The following is a 14,293-nucleotide window of genomic DNA, read 5'->3' on the forward strand; positions in this document are numbered from 1 at the left end:
TCTAATGCCGACTAGAAGAGTTCTGGCCAGACACACGGCAACGCGTCAAAGTCTAGCTGCGAAAGCAGCAATCCACTCTGATCTTTTTTCGGATGAAACGATGCGCCCGCCTCTGATCGGCTCCCTAGCGTCGATATGTTCGCGCGTAAGCCATTAGCCGCATGTTCAGCACCAGCCAGATGCTTTACTTTACCAACGATCGTAAGATCGTGAACATAGCGCGTCCTCTGACGCATTGACAGGCTGACGTACTTGGGGCCTGAAGTCAAGCGCAACCAAGATGGCGGTGGCTTATCAGAATTCGGACCGATTGGACGGTGACATCACCACGTGTTCAGATGGGAATTTGAGATTCAACATGGACTTTTTACTCAAACCGCTGTCTCGATGCTGTCGCCACGGGCATTATTTCCGCTGTTCGGAGGCCGCACTCGAGCCGCAAGTCGCAGCCAACAGCCTCACGGCTCAAAACGCTCGCTCCTTGGTCGGTAAGTGGCAAATCGCACTCGACAGCGTGCCTCCTCGCTGCTTAGCCATTGGGGATAAGCACACCCGTAAAGTTGTTGTGTCTCCGATCAAGATCTGGCAAAGTTCTGGAATGCGCACGGCTTCTTCTGCAAGACATGTCTCCACGTCCTGGGGTGTTTGGGAACACGCCACGCTCGGTAGCTTCTACCCCACGGTATTCAGCTGCCAAATCTTCTTTGTCCATTTCATCAAAATCACTATCGTTAGGGATGTCACACGGCGCCCCGCACTATCGGTAGGGATGTCACACAGTGCCCCGCACAATCAACTACCAATGTCGTGATTGGCTCCGAGCACCTTCCTCATCTAAATGATGCACCTTCCCCTTTGATGCTGTCGGAGTCAAGGTCAAAGTATCCAGTTGCGCACATTGCACTGTATCTTGCGTTCTGGCAGTCAGCTTCAATTGGCCAGAAGAAGCTCATCAGTGCCCTACAAAGAAAGATCTGCATGCAGGATGTTTTGCACAATGTGGCCAGAGATTTGGTTTAAAGCCCATATATGCGCGATCACGCACTTGCACTTTTCAACTTATACATGCTTTAGTTTATGCGTTGACCTGCGGATGTCCTTGCGCTGAGTGCAGTCATCATGTTTGCGACTCCCATCATAGCGCCGGTGCATATGTGAGTTACCTGTGATTGAAGCACAGTATCTTGAGTGCTCACAACCCCAGCGCACCACCAGAATGTTCAAGACTTGCGACTCGAACAGTCACAACCTACACAACAGGTAGCCACTTTTCAGCGGACTCATCACCTGCAACTTCCGTTCTCGATCTCACGCGGTCGCGCGCATCGTCCAATGCCTCAAACTCAAGTTCAGTGTCTTCGGCACAGTCTGCACGATCATCAAAGCACGGCAGGAACAGTTCTACATCGACGGCCGCTTCATCTACGCCATCTGCAGGCTCAATGAAGCGAACTCGACATCTAAGAGCATTCTCTGATGGAATTCATGTCGGACGACGACTTCAGAAGAAGCCATCTACACAGCATGTTCCTCAGCGTCAAAGCAATCCAGTATCAGTACCCACGGCAATGCTCACTCCTGTAACAATACTTGGTCCAGAGCGTATTGTAGATATCCAGCAAGCCGATCTATTGGTGCGATGTCGAGATGACGATTATCACGTGGATCGCTCCATTCTGTGCCATCACAGCCAGTGGTTCGCGAAGGTGTATTCGAAAGTGAATTACCCAGTACGCAAACAAGACGTAGTGAAAGATGGCAGCAGACTGACACGGAACAGAAAATGTCGAAACGCATTGTAGATCTGAGCGCAGATGATCCGGGCGCTGTGTCCGCGATGATCCAGTACTGCTATCAGCTAGACTATGGAGACACTCGACCCGATTCGAATCCCGCTCTCTACAGCGTGGTGGCTCTTCGACCGCATCTCGACACTTACCTCCTAGCTGAACGATATGGCATGCCTGGCTTGCAGAAGCTTGCAGCACAAAAGTTCGAGAAGCTGGCGGTGGCGGTTTTGACAACAGTGGGTGATGAGGAGGAGTTCTTGCAAGCTGTCAAAGATCTGTATGCGCCATTACGGAGGACGAGAGCAGACGAGCTGCGACGCGTGGCGGTAAAGCGTTGCGCAGATCATCTTGGCAGTGCAGTTCTGGGTATTGGCAAAGAGGTCTCTGGAATCGTTGCCTTGATGGACGAAGTTCCTGAGTTCAGGTCAGACCTTTTCGAAGAGCTTGGGAAGCGGTGGAAGTGAAAGCCGCTTTCTGTCTTTGAGACAAGGTGCTGCGGCTAGACAGGCTTTAGACTTTGGCCTCATCGCTTGTCACCAAAAAATGTCTTCACCTCAGAATAGCCCCACGGCCCGCTGTCGTGCGGAACAGACGGCGCGTCTTCCAACGCGTCGACGCGCTTGATTCGCGTTTGCCAGCTCACCTTGATAGACAAAATCTTCCAGATTCCCAGGTGGCCTTTCTTCTGGTCGAGTCATGAGCTTCTCAACTTCACCCATGCATCCTGATGTCTCGACTCAACCAGCCATGGACCGTCAAGATCAGCGTAAACGAGCGTTCAGTCAAGCTTTTCAACGCGCGAATCAGCCCAGGCACAGTGACCAAAACGCTCAGCCCACTAAGCGCATTCTGTCCTACCCACTCGGCGTCGCAGGTCTCCACAAGCAAGAGTTTGATCAGGAGAACGAGGTTCCACTAGACCTGGACTCTACAGCTGCCTTCGATGAGATACCTGAAACTCAGATCCGTCATCTGGCGCCAGTGGACTTGCAGTCTGCCCATCCAGCGTTGCACAACTACGCATCCTTGCAGTACAAGCTGTATAGTAACGGACCAGGGCTAGAACTCGGTTATGAGCTTGGAAGCAGTCCACCTGTCCTGCGCGATCCACAGCCTAAGTTTTCAATACGCCATGATTCTCTTCCAACCCCACCAATTGTTCGCGGACAGTCCATGTTTGGCCCTTCGCCCTGCATCCGGACTGGTCTCAGCTCATCTTTGGAGGATATTGCTAACTCCTTTGCGCAACCTGAGACTAAGCTCTCCTCCATGAGTAATGCGTCTGCTGCGATATGCCCAATGACACCAAGCGCACTGAATTTCGGCGACCTCACCCTGCACAGTCAAGGACGCTCACTCCCATCGTCCCCTCACCGGTACGGCAGCCAGGGCGGTCGGACAACAACTAGGGTCATGCCCGTCTCCTTTTTCGCCAAGTACGTATTCTCTGTCTCGTTGCGATACAATTACAATCACTTACAAAGCCGCAGACATTTTCCGGATATCAATGCTAACGAAGTTATCATGTTGTTCGACAAAGGAAATTCCCTTGTCAAAGCCGATAAATATCCGCTTTGCAGCGCTTCTCGATTCTTCACCCAGTTGCTTGATGGCCCTTTCTTGGTAGGTACCACAAACATCTGAGTTGTTGCTACCTTTTCTGACGTTGAGCAAGGACCATGGTCTCACACACTGCATTCGACTCCGCGACGACTTCCCATACGCCATCACTACTATATTTCACTTCATCGAGACTGGCAACTATACGTTCGACCAGCGAGCGTTCATAGCGTACCCTCTGCTCACAGCACTTGACTTCCACGTCCATATCTACTTAGCAGGTAGCAAGTACGGTCTGGTTGCGCTTCAAGATCACGCAATCAATGCCTATCTTGGTATTGCAGAACATGAGCTAAAGTTAGGCTTTCTGGCTATTTCCAGCGGACAGCTTGGCGATGACCAGATTCCTATGCCTAGCTTCCCGTTTATACCGCCCCCAAACGCACAGGCTGATGGTGAAACAACGATCGCACCGACTGATCGATTCCTCAACTCGCTCGTCTTGCTGTGGAGGAACACACAGTCGCGCTTCGATGCGCTGCGCAGAGCGGTGCTTGAGCTGATCAAGCGCAATCTCAGCAAGTTACTACGGATCAGTTTCTTCATCACTCTCTTGCAAGAGATTGTGGGGTTCGGTGACGATGTCGTGGCAAGTCTGGGCGATGATGGGTTCGAGGTGAAGGCATTTCAAGTCCCTCGAGGTGCGAGGGTGAACCAGACTGTTCGGTTCGAGGTGTAGTTCAGATGGGTGGGATATCTGAGCTTTTTTGCCATGCTGCAGCCGTAAAGATTCGTGTGTATTGGATGGTATGTTTCGGAGTCTGTCAGGTTATCAGAGCGTGTGTGGTGTGAATGCGGATTGTGACGTCACCCAATTTCGCACAACCGCGATTCTTCATCGACTTGTGCCTACACATCACACATTGCATCGACGAACTGTTCCTCGCAACTCAACGGCACCATCTAGAGATGACTGGAGGCCTCCATGGTGCCGGCTTGAATGCTACGAATGGTAGTCGACGTTCATTTGACGTCGAAGTGCTCATGGGATCGAAGCGAGCTGCCGGCGCGGCCAGCTCGAATTCCACGACAACCTCGTTGTAGACCTTCCCGCTAGCTCTAGCAGACATCTCACGATAAACAAAAAGATTGAAACCTTTATAAGGAACGAAATAATCAAGATAGGGGTGCATGGTGACCACCATTCCCTTGGCTGGACGTGGAGCTCCCACGATCTGTTGCAGTCTGTCCCGCGCAGGACTTCCTGCGAGAACTGCCGAAAGGGCATTTAGACACTGCAATCACTGAATATCTGGCAAGTGCAAGAAAAGAGTCTATCCTGGGCCTACACTGTGGGCACGAAGCAATTGCGAAATGCAGTCTTTGCTAAGTGCGGACTTTGCTGCACCATTGCGAACGGGATACGTGGAAGCACAAAGCGCAAAAGGGTAGCCCCCAGGTTCATTTCCCTGCAATATGTATCAAATGGGAGCGAGACTGCTGCTGATCCTGTTGCGGATCTCCAGCTGCCAGAGAAGGAGGAGACTGGACATAACACGGAAGACCTCGCTCTGCACTGATCTACGGCGACGATATGGGAAAGTGGCTGAAGAAGCATGTTCTAGAAATAGAAAGCATCAAGGAGACCAGTCGTTCCTGTCCCAAGCGTAAAGACAACGACCTACTTATGGACGACCACCAATTGGCTGTCAGATTAGGCTTTCAGAGGGATACTGCTGATCACTTTACACTTTACGTCTTTGGCAGCTCATATAGAGGCAGACGCTGTGTACGAAGGCTTGAAGAGTCGAGTATGGCGTGAGCAATCCTTTGAAAGTATCGAGCTCGGCTACCGCGTGAACGTCAGCGGTAAGTGGAACGTCTGTTGGGCAATACGAGAGTCTCGTGTGTGTAGGAGCGAACCTCTTCAATATATACTATACGAATATCCCCGGTGATACTCTCAGGTCAGAGGCAAACATGAACAAGATATGTACATGGATATCTGGGTTGACCCTCCAAGCACCCAAGCGTAGATCGGCCTCTGATCTACCTGCTCGGCTCATAGACATGGACCCTACCAACGGTCTACATATTATGAACACTGCGGACACTCCACAAGATGATATCCATTTCACAGTACTGAGTTGTTCCTGGGGAATAAAACAGACGTTCATCCTCCTGTCAAGGAACAAGGACTCCCTTGTGTCGTCATTCGAACCGAGCCAGCTGCCTCAGACTATTCGACATGCCATAACTATAACATGCTATGTTGGGCTTCGCTAGATCTGGATCGATGCATTATGAGTAAGTGTAAGGACGTATACAGCCATTGCTAACCATTCTAGATGCATCATACAGTACTCCGCAAAAGACAAGGCCCGTGAATCCCCGAAGATGGGCGTCATTTACAGACAAGCTGCAATTTTCTCATTGCCTCGATCGCCAGCGCAGCGACGGAAGGGTTCCTTAATCAGGTCGAAGACCCTCACTACTTGTTGAACCCTGTCTGTGTACCATATCAGGCACAGACTCCAGATGGCTCACCGCCTCTCATTCCCTTGAGCTGGCCGGCAAAATACATGGGCCTCAGCGATCCCATCAATGACCGTGCGTGAACATTCCAAGAATTCTTCTCTCCTCTAGGGCTGTGGTGCTCTCACACGGTAGCATAGTAACGATTGGTCGTTCTGACGCCCCTGACAGAAATGGTCTCACCACTGGCAAGACTTCGGAATGATCTCTTCCTATCTCTAAGTATGCTGAGCGACTCGCGTCGCGCTTGGTTTAAGCTACGCTAAGATTGCACCAGCAGACATCTCTCACATACCTCAGATAGGCTGCCGGCTTTCTCAGCTGTTGCAGAGGAGTTTGGACGCGCAGACTGATGGACGTATTGTGCTAAGCTTTGGGAATATGGGCTACTTGATGATTCCCAGTGGAGCAGCCTCTCCTACAAGGATTTTAGTACTGACGAGGTCACGCTGACTCCTCGACTGCGCAGTATGTGGCTCCTTCATGGAGCTGTACATCGGTTGACGTGAGAATCACTGCATTCATATTTCCTGCGCCAGAGGCAGCGCATAAGAGCTCTAGGATCTTTAAAGGGTGCTTCGACTTCGAGAAAGTATCCAAGATTGCGAGGAGGATGATCTCCTCTCATCATCATCCAAAGCGGTGGAGCGTCAAGGTGGGGCTGTCATAGACGCTCTCGATGCTGAGCTGCGTGAAGGCGTAGCTGTTACATGTCTTGCAACCCGTATAGTCGAAGAGAAGCTAGACGGTGGAGGCGAGACTGAAGGACTCATGCTGCTCTCAGTTGGTGCAGGACTGAGGAGGCAATACTTATCGTCGTGTTGGTTTCTTACGCATGGATGAGCTACTCATGTTCGAGCGAGTTCGACCTGTAGTTATCAACATAATCTTAAGATCTGCATTCATAAACTAAATAGACGTGGGGTGCGGCATCACACCGCAGTTAGCCTGCGTGATGTGATGCTAGAGACTGCGCGTTAAATCGTCGGTATTGAGATCCCTCGACATTCTGCAATATGCATTCATACCGTGGCCTAGATTGCTTCTAACACGGGTCGTAGATTGGAGCAACACACATGAACTATATCAGACCTACACATACGATAGCAACGTCTCCAATATGGACCTTTATGCCACCTCAGGTGATACAGTCTCGCAGGTAACAAGCATCCATCTCGGCAACTTGTCCATATGTCACCAGCTTATTTCTGATCCGATGAATCTGGATTATGGAAAGATTGAGTGGCAAAGATCATCGCGATTGACAGGAGTACAACTCAAACCAGCGAGGCCGTAAGCAAGTTTGTATTTGTACTGGTTAGATCCATGCACTTCGCATGTTCTTTTTCGCACTAACGCAAAAGTGAAGACTACATGTGTACGAGTCGTAGGAGTTAAATCATTGCCTCCTAAGATACCTCTATTCCTGAGCGAAAATGTGCAAAAAAGCATTTTCACAGTCCCAGTTTACCTGGGCACGGAAGCTATTTGTCGCTTCTGTGGATCGAACACAGTACCTCCAGATTTAATGACTGACAACTTCAGTCTGGCGCTCTCCCAAGTGAGCTAAAGCGACTGGGATGGATTCATGAAAAGAAATAAAATATTAATATAATATACTCAGCGGAAAATTCCTTCCTGCCACTCTGTCAAGATGTCCTCCTAGTTTGTCAAACTCTGCATGTATCTAAAGTGCGGGGCTGATGATTAGTTTTGGTCGAATCCGAATGCTCGCCGTAGTCGGACCTTTTGGACGGGCAGATTGAGATGAACACCGCATAGACAGGGTAGGCAGCAGTCATGTCCAATACCGAGTGTAAGCGCACGTTTGATTCTTCTTTGACTAGGGCCGCTTTGAAGGATCAAAGGCGAGGTGTACCATGATCATCTCCCAGGAAGACCGCATTCGTTCCTCAAGAGCACTTATTGAAGGAGCGCCGCGTTGATTCTGCACTGAACAGAGTTTCAAAAAAGAAACAGCCCTCTCTAGAAGCGTTTTCACACGTTTGACAGAAGGTAGTTTGCTGTTGACCAATGCGTTGATGTGTAACCCCATACGCCCAATATTCATGACTCGTCAACTGGTCGCTCTCAACTCCTCGCTGTCTTCTAGTGGTATCCCATGCTCTCATCACAACTTGAACGCCTTCCAATGCCTCTCCAGATATACACCGTCAGCCTTGTCAGGCCACCCTTTGCGCTTATTTCGCAACACCGTCTTCGGCATTAAAGCAATCAGCAAACTGCTTGCTGTGCTTGTTCGAGGCGTGTTCAGTGAGCAGCTTGCGGTTTGTGGTGCTCTGGAAAGTCTGGAAGCAGGTCTTGCACTTGACAGTCTGGGCGGCGGAGTTCTACTCGCGGTCAATATCTGCGCTTGATAGAGCTTCAGCTTTGTGGCAGAGCAAGGCATGGAGTCGTACGGATTTCAGCTGCGACTTAGCCTCCTTGGGCCCGTCGGCGCCCTTGCGGTCGCGCTTCTGCTGTGCCCTATATGCTGTTAGTATGGCCCTGCTTGTTTCTACTGTAGGACGGCGTACTTGGCTCCGTTACCCATGTTGTTAGTAGTCGAGGGTTAGTCGTTGATTGTGGGGGTAAGCGTGAGTGATGGTTGCGCGATTTGTGAAGATTTCTAGGAGCGTGATGGGTGACATTTTGCGGCGGCGAGGGGTCCAGCGTTCTGGGCGTTTGATAGGGTGGAGCACGTGCCGCCACCCTACCTTTGTTTGGTTAGGCATCCGCGGACAGATCATGGACCCTTTCCAAGGGTTCGGTCGCTCACACTTACTTGATAATTGATAAAGTGCATTCCTCTCGTGCAATCCTCCTGCTTCAGCATGCTACTCGCGTCATGTCACCATGCTCGGGTCCATACCTGATGGGCTATTGGTCTGGCGCCCACGTTGTAGGCTCTTGTGGCAGGCACGACAAGGTCACGCCTCGCCAGCGAACGATATGGTACCGATGACTTTCCGACTTCGCTACTACATGATGTGCAACCACACACCAATTTGTTTGTACTCCGCCATCACGGTTCTCTTTGTACCTTGAATGAGTTCCTATTCTTAACACCTAGATTATTTCCTTGTTGTTGGTATTTATTGCTTCTTCTGCACGTCACGCATCTAGCAGCATCATGGGCCACCACCACTCTCACGTATCTCGCAAAGCGCGTCTCAGAGCCGTGATCGCTATATCGTTCTGTTTCTTCGTTGCTGAAATCTCCATTGGGTTCCACACTCACTCCATCGCTCTTATTGCAGACGCTTTCCACTATGTAAGTGCAAGCGTGTAGAATAGCAGAACTCCAATGCTGACATGGTCTAGCTCAATGACCTTGTTGGTTTCTTCATAGCTCTAGTAGCGGTCGAAGTGACTGAGCGCAAGGAGTCCCCGCAAGACCTTACCTTCGGCTGGACACGTGCGCAGCTTCTCGGCGCTTTCTTCAATGGCGCCTTCCTCCTTGCTCTAGGCCTGAGCATCCTCCTGCAATCCATCGAGCGCTTCATATCCCTCCAGCACGTCGAGAACCCGAAGCTGGTGCTGATAGTTGGCTGCATCGGTCTGACTCTCAACCTCATCAGCGCCGCCTTCTTGCACGAGCATGATCATGGTGACGAACATGCACACGGTCACGGTCACGGTCATGAATACTCTACTCATTATCACAGCGACGTTGAGAACCTTTCAGCCTCATCCACCCTCGACCATCACCATCTGCATCTTCATCACTCCCTCACGCCTTCCAAGCACGGCATGGACCTCGGCATCTTAGGCGTGCTCATCCATATTTTGGGCGACGCAATAAACAACATCAGCGTGATCATCTCCGCCTTAATAATCTGGCTCACACACTCTCCTTCACGCTTCTATGCCGACCCCGCAGTGTCCCTCTGGATCGCACTTATGATCCTAATCTCCGCGCTCCCGCTCACAAAACGCGCCGGCAAAATTCTCCTCCAATCTGCCCCCTTGGGTGTAAAGATCGACGATATCAAGCACGATCTCGAAAGTATACCAGGCGTTCTGAGTGTGCATGAATTGCATGTGTGGCGTTTGGATCAGCGTAAGGCGATTGCGAGCGCGCATGTGGTGGTCAGTGATCCGGACGTGAAGAGCTTCATGAGTAAGGCGAAGGTTATTACTGAGTGTTTGCATGCGTATGGGATTCATTCTGTGACGCTACAGCCGGAGCTGCCGAAGCAGAGGGTGGTGGATGATGAGGTCATGGAGGTGGGATCGCAGGTGACGACCGCGAGCACGAGCTCGGAGAAATGCGGGGTGCCGTGCGGGAGTGTTTGCGAGGAGCTGAAGTGCTGTAAGTAACGAACGTTCTTCACCTGAGCGGTGTGTTAGCGTGTATTGTGTATTGTCTAGGTTGGAGGTTCTGTGCGATATTCTGTATTGTCGACATTCATCCTGCTGTCTACAGCTTACGACTCGCTTCCACAACCAAAGGATGACTGACTTCCCCCCTCTTCAAATTGCTCCAGTCACTCTCATACCCATCTTCAACTTCTGGGTACGGACCCATGGGCGTAATGGATAGCGGATTGATATCCTTATGGCTCTTCGTGTACTATAACCTGTCAGCTTGACCCTTCATAAATCATTGATGCGAACTGACATTCTCCTTGATGTGCTGAAAATCAGTCGACTCCTTGAAGCCTTCAACATTATGATACAGATTCTTCAACCAGTTGTTCAAGACCGGATAGTCATGGCGTATGGTCCCCAGATTCGTCTTGAAATGCTGAACATAAACCGTATCGAACCTGACCACCGTCGGGTACGCCAAGAGATCCAACTCCGTCAGCTTATCACCCAGGATATACGGTCCGCCATTATTGTGCAGAATCTTCTCGAGCTTATTCAGCGCAGCGAATAGCGGGACGACGTGCTCATCGTACCCCTCCTGTGTGGGGTGGAAGCCGGCTTTGTATACGCCGCTGCAGATGAGGGACGTGAGCCAGGGAGTTATCTCATCGATCTTATCCTTCAGATCTGGAGGGTAGAAGTCGATGCTGCGGATTTTCTCGTCCTCGATGAGGCTGTCGAAAGCGTGGGGCAGCCAGCGCAGCATCTCAAGACTCTCATTGTTGACAATGCGGTTCGTTTTCTTGTCCCAGAGGAGTGGCACGCTGTACTTGCCTTTGTAGGCTTGGTCGTCGCGAAAGTAAAGTTGGTGCATGAAGCGGCTGTTGAAGAGGTGGTCTGGTGTGGCATTGGGGTAATTTTCATCAAATCGCCATCCTACCTCGCCTTTGGGATAGGGTCGGACGATTGATGTTGGGAGAAAAGGCTGCAGATGCTTGATGTGTCGGATGAGGTTGGCGCGGTGGGCGAAGGGGCAGAAGAGGCCTGTTAGCTGGGTTAGTGTCAAGAATTCAATGACTGGAAGACAGTGTGAAGAGTACCAATGTACAGATGATACCGGTGTTTCTCAGGTGAGAACTCTCCTCCTTCCTTAATCACACCATGCCACCCGTCATCAGTACCATACTCGTGGATCTCTGCCTTCGCCATGGTGCACAACTACGATGTCGGTTGTAAGGGAGGAGATGAACAGCTGTCCCAGGCAGCGATAAGGTCGTAAATGATCGGAGTCAACGCGATTACCACTAATACACCACGATGGTGAAGATGACAGCCCAGAGAGTATCGTTGTAGAGTGGGGTTAAGGCCGGCAGAATGGGGTCATCAAAGGGCGGTCGCGGAGCTTCTCGAAGTCCCATTGGACGAACCTGCCAGCACGGAATATCCTGTCACCATCGTCCCCGTCCTCTGCTTCAGCCAACGACACAGTATCTGCAGTTATCAGCATATGCAAATTGTTGAGGGGATGTGAAATTGGCGAATGCTGTTCGAATTGATTGAAGCTACATACGACTGCAAGCTTACGATCAAGACACTGCCCCGTGAGCACAATACTACACAAAGCGAACATAGCCAATTGACATGGGACAGGAACATTCTGCACATATGGAGCTATACAGCTCATGTACGAGCAAACGAGTCCAAGTCTAGCTTGACATTGCCTCCTCCTGGCAAGATGGGTGGCATCCATCTTTCTTGGTTGAATTATGATTGAGTGGGGTGTTGGTGTTGTGTGAATCGATTATGTGTGTCGTGGTATGGAGATTGGCCGTGATAATAACAAGTCGGACCCAACTATGCAGATGGCTCCGGGAACGATGCTGAGAAATGCTGAAGACATGCTGAACGCTAGGATAATGAAACGCGCGAGAACGGTCGCGTTAGCATGGCCGTGGAAGAATCGTGAGAAACCGGTATCCAGGACATTGAACATATGTGCAATGAGACGGATAGGTTGACAACTAGATCCAGTGCTCGTCCACTCTGGACGCGAATGCAATACAAAAAGACAATACAGAAATACAGAACGCAAGAACAAAGACGGCCCACCCCGTCTTGTCCGAATGCTAAGCGCCGTTACTAGTGGGCGGCATGCCCATTCGCGGATCTCGGGGAGGTAGTAGCGGAACCTTTGGTGGAGGATGGTGCGAACAATGATGACCACAGCAAGTCCCCTCTCGTGGTGTCCCTCCGTCATCATCATAGTCATAATCGTAGTCATCCTCAGGGTCTAAGGAGCCGTCATCGTGACGATCGTAGCCGCTAGGCGCCGCGTTCTGAGCATTGTGGCCGTTGCTCACGTTGTTCTGCGCCTTCTTACTTGCCTTCTTTCCCTTTCGCCCCTTCATCCTCGCCTTTTCCAGTAGCCGACGTTTTTCTGCGAGCCGGCGTCGCTCCTTCCTGTCCTTCATCTCGTATTGTCTGATCAAGGCCTCAGGAGGACGCCCAAAGATATCTTCGTATTCGCAAAACTCGCAGATCCAGGGCTGGCTGGGAGGGTTGTGAAAGTTAGCGTACTCCTGCTGCGTCCGGCGCTTGCGAGCAGCGTATGCATAAAGCTTCGAAACACTACGTCTCGGCTTGCGTGCTGGAGATGCCTGCTGTGGAGGCTGGCCACCCTTTGGAAGTGGTGCACCCCTATTTGCAGGAGGATGTACTCCATTCATGTTGGGAATGGTCTGGGTACCCTGAGTCGACACAGCAGGGGCGTCCGATCGAACGGGAGGGCGAGCGCGAGCTATCTGGGGATGAGCCGATAGAGGAGCGGTCGTGTTGGGATACGCGCCCGGGGGCTGAGGGTACGGCCCGTTTTCCTGGCCGGGCCAAACCATCTTGTTTGCTGAGTCAGAACCGCAGGTGAAGGTGAATTGTGTCTTCGTCGCGCTGTTCTTTGCGGCCTCCTGATGCAGCAAACTGACGTTCTCGTTGCCTGGGGGCGGTGGGGTTGCTTGTGCGCTGGCAATGGCTGTGGAGATGATGCCGCTTTGCTCCGAAGGACCTAGAGAATAAATAGTCAGCGCACGGACTCTTTAATCCAGAAAGTCAAATTTCCCGAGGTGCCACCGTACGTTTGCTTGCTTTGGCGTTGGCAAGATTGGTCGAATTGCCTAGCACTCGTCGTTCGTATGACGAGCGTCCTGAACCACTACGGCCGAATCGCCCTCTGCCAGCCCCTGCGATGCCTGTCCCTGAGTTGTGCTGCGGGGTCGATGGCTCAGAGCAGTAGCGTGCAACGCCATCGTTGACCTCGCCGTTCTCGTAGTTTGCGATGCTCATGCTTGCCACGTCCGCCGAGAGGGTCGTGTGATGCGAGCTATTGCTTCCCATATTTGGAATTTTCCGTTTCTTCTTGTTATTTGTGTTCTCAAACGATTCGTAACCATCCACTGAAGAAGAGGCAGAACCTGGCTTGTGATAGCTTGACGCCGCAATTGCGTTCCTGCCTGGCGCGCCCCTACTGTAGTGATAGCTTGGAGAAGAAGGCAGCGGCGCACTCCGCTCGTCCTCGTCCTCTTCGCTTTCTACTTCAGAGTGAGTATGGCCACAATGACAAGCATGATGGTCGTTCTCGCCTGTTCTCAGAGCCCTGTTGCCACGCTCACTGGACGTATACGGGAAATTGAACAACGGCCCCGTAGAGGGAGGGTTGTTGGGGAAGACGATCGACTCGGCCTGCTCTGGGGACAGTCGTGCTCGCAGAGAACGTGCTGGCAGAGGGCGTATGGGCCGATCAGGGTACATAGAAGAGGAGGTGTCCGGCGAGGAGCGTAGCGGCGAGGAGCGGTTCCACTCGTAGCCTGTGTAGGGGAGAAGCGCTGTCAGATACGTGCAGAGAGCAGGAAAGAGGCCAGAACGAAACATGGTGGCGGGGAGGGTACGAGTGCAGAATATTAAGAGGGGAGAGACGCTGTGGGGTTCCACTGCGACTTCCGACACTTACCCGCTGTCGCCGCTGCCATGTTGGCAGGTGGTGTTTGGCGCCTATCTCAGCCAGATATCTAGGCGTATCGTCGTCCCTTTTAACAATTCCGAAA

At 51.5% G+C, this 14,293-nt stretch overlaps 7 protein-coding genes and 1 non-coding gene across 8 annotated transcripts; 4 read left to right on the forward strand and 4 right to left on the reverse strand.

Annotated features, from left to right (window-relative positions):
* The first annotated feature begins 963 nt into the window (after positions 1-963).
* M421DRAFT_321362 (uncharacterized protein) lies at positions 964-2,144 on the forward strand. Its single transcript, XM_033589295.1, has 2 exons — positions 964-1,154; positions 1,205-2,144. Exons 1-2 carry the CDS (start codon positions 1,120-1,122, stop codon positions 1,800-1,802), a joined length of 633 nt encoding a protein of 210 aa, XP_033452068.1. The 5' UTR covers positions 964-1,119; the 3' UTR covers positions 1,803-2,144.
* On the forward strand, positions 1,784-2,254 carry M421DRAFT_2444 (uncharacterized protein; the record flags this gene model as incomplete). The annotated part of the gene is made up of 1 exon (XM_033588531.1): positions 1,784-2,254. One exon carries the CDS (start codon positions 1,784-1,786, stop codon positions 2,252-2,254), a length of 471 nt encoding a protein of 156 aa, XP_033452069.1.
* Positions 2,145-4,195, forward strand: M421DRAFT_321363 (uncharacterized protein). The gene is made up of 3 exons (XM_033589296.1): positions 2,145-3,226; positions 3,281-3,413; positions 3,466-4,195. Exons 1-3 carry the CDS (start codon positions 2,487-2,489, stop codon positions 4,087-4,089), a joined length of 1,497 nt encoding a protein of 498 aa, XP_033452070.1. The 5' UTR covers positions 2,145-2,486; the 3' UTR covers positions 4,090-4,195.
* A 3,179-nt stretch (positions 4,196-7,374) lies between these two features.
* M421DRAFT_t29 lies at positions 7,375-7,461 on the reverse strand. Its single transcript has one exon. It is a non-coding gene; the product is annotated as a tRNA-Phe (tRNA).
* A 625-nt stretch (positions 7,462-8,086) lies between these two features.
* Positions 8,087-8,439, reverse strand: M421DRAFT_2446 (DUF1909-domain-containing protein; the record flags this gene model as incomplete). The annotated part of the gene is made up of 3 exons (XM_033588536.1): positions 8,087-8,236; positions 8,306-8,372; positions 8,423-8,439. The coding sequence occupies 3 exons, from the start codon at positions 8,437-8,439 to the stop codon at positions 8,087-8,089; spliced, it is 234 nt and encodes a 77-aa protein (XP_033452071.1).
* Positions 8,440-9,018: 579 nt separating this feature from the next.
* Positions 9,019-10,208, forward strand: M421DRAFT_98892 (cation efflux protein; the record flags this gene model as incomplete). Its single annotated transcript, XM_033598674.1, has 2 exons — positions 9,019-9,159; positions 9,210-10,208. The coding sequence occupies 2 exons, from the start codon at positions 9,019-9,021 to the stop codon at positions 10,206-10,208; spliced, it is 1,140 nt and encodes a 379-aa protein (XP_033452072.1).
* Positions 10,199-11,546, reverse strand: M421DRAFT_417569 (uncharacterized protein). Its single transcript, XM_033591516.1, has 3 exons — positions 11,300-11,546; positions 10,510-11,243; positions 10,199-10,461 (listed from the first exon to the last, which is right to left on the reverse strand). The coding sequence occupies exons 1-3, from the start codon at positions 11,406-11,408 to the stop codon at positions 10,309-10,311; spliced, it is 996 nt and encodes a 331-aa protein (XP_033452073.1). The 5' UTR covers positions 11,409-11,546; the 3' UTR covers positions 10,199-10,308.
* Positions 11,547-12,325: 779 nt separating this feature from the next.
* Positions 12,326-14,218, reverse strand: M421DRAFT_90043 (uncharacterized protein; the record flags this gene model as incomplete). The annotated part of the gene is made up of 3 exons (XM_033597818.1): positions 12,326-13,257; positions 13,328-14,074; positions 14,200-14,218. The coding sequence occupies 3 exons, from the start codon at positions 14,216-14,218 to the stop codon at positions 12,326-12,328; spliced, it is 1,698 nt and encodes a 565-aa protein (XP_033452074.1).
* Between the last annotated feature and the right edge of the window lie 75 nt (positions 14,219-14,293).

This window comes from Didymella exigua, assembly GCF_010094145.1.
Source record: "Didymella exigua CBS 183.55 unplaced genomic scaffold M421scaffold_5, whole genome shotgun sequence".
In the NCBI taxonomy this organism is placed as follows: Eukaryota; Fungi; Ascomycota; class Dothideomycetes; order Pleosporales; family Didymellaceae; genus Didymella; species Didymella exigua.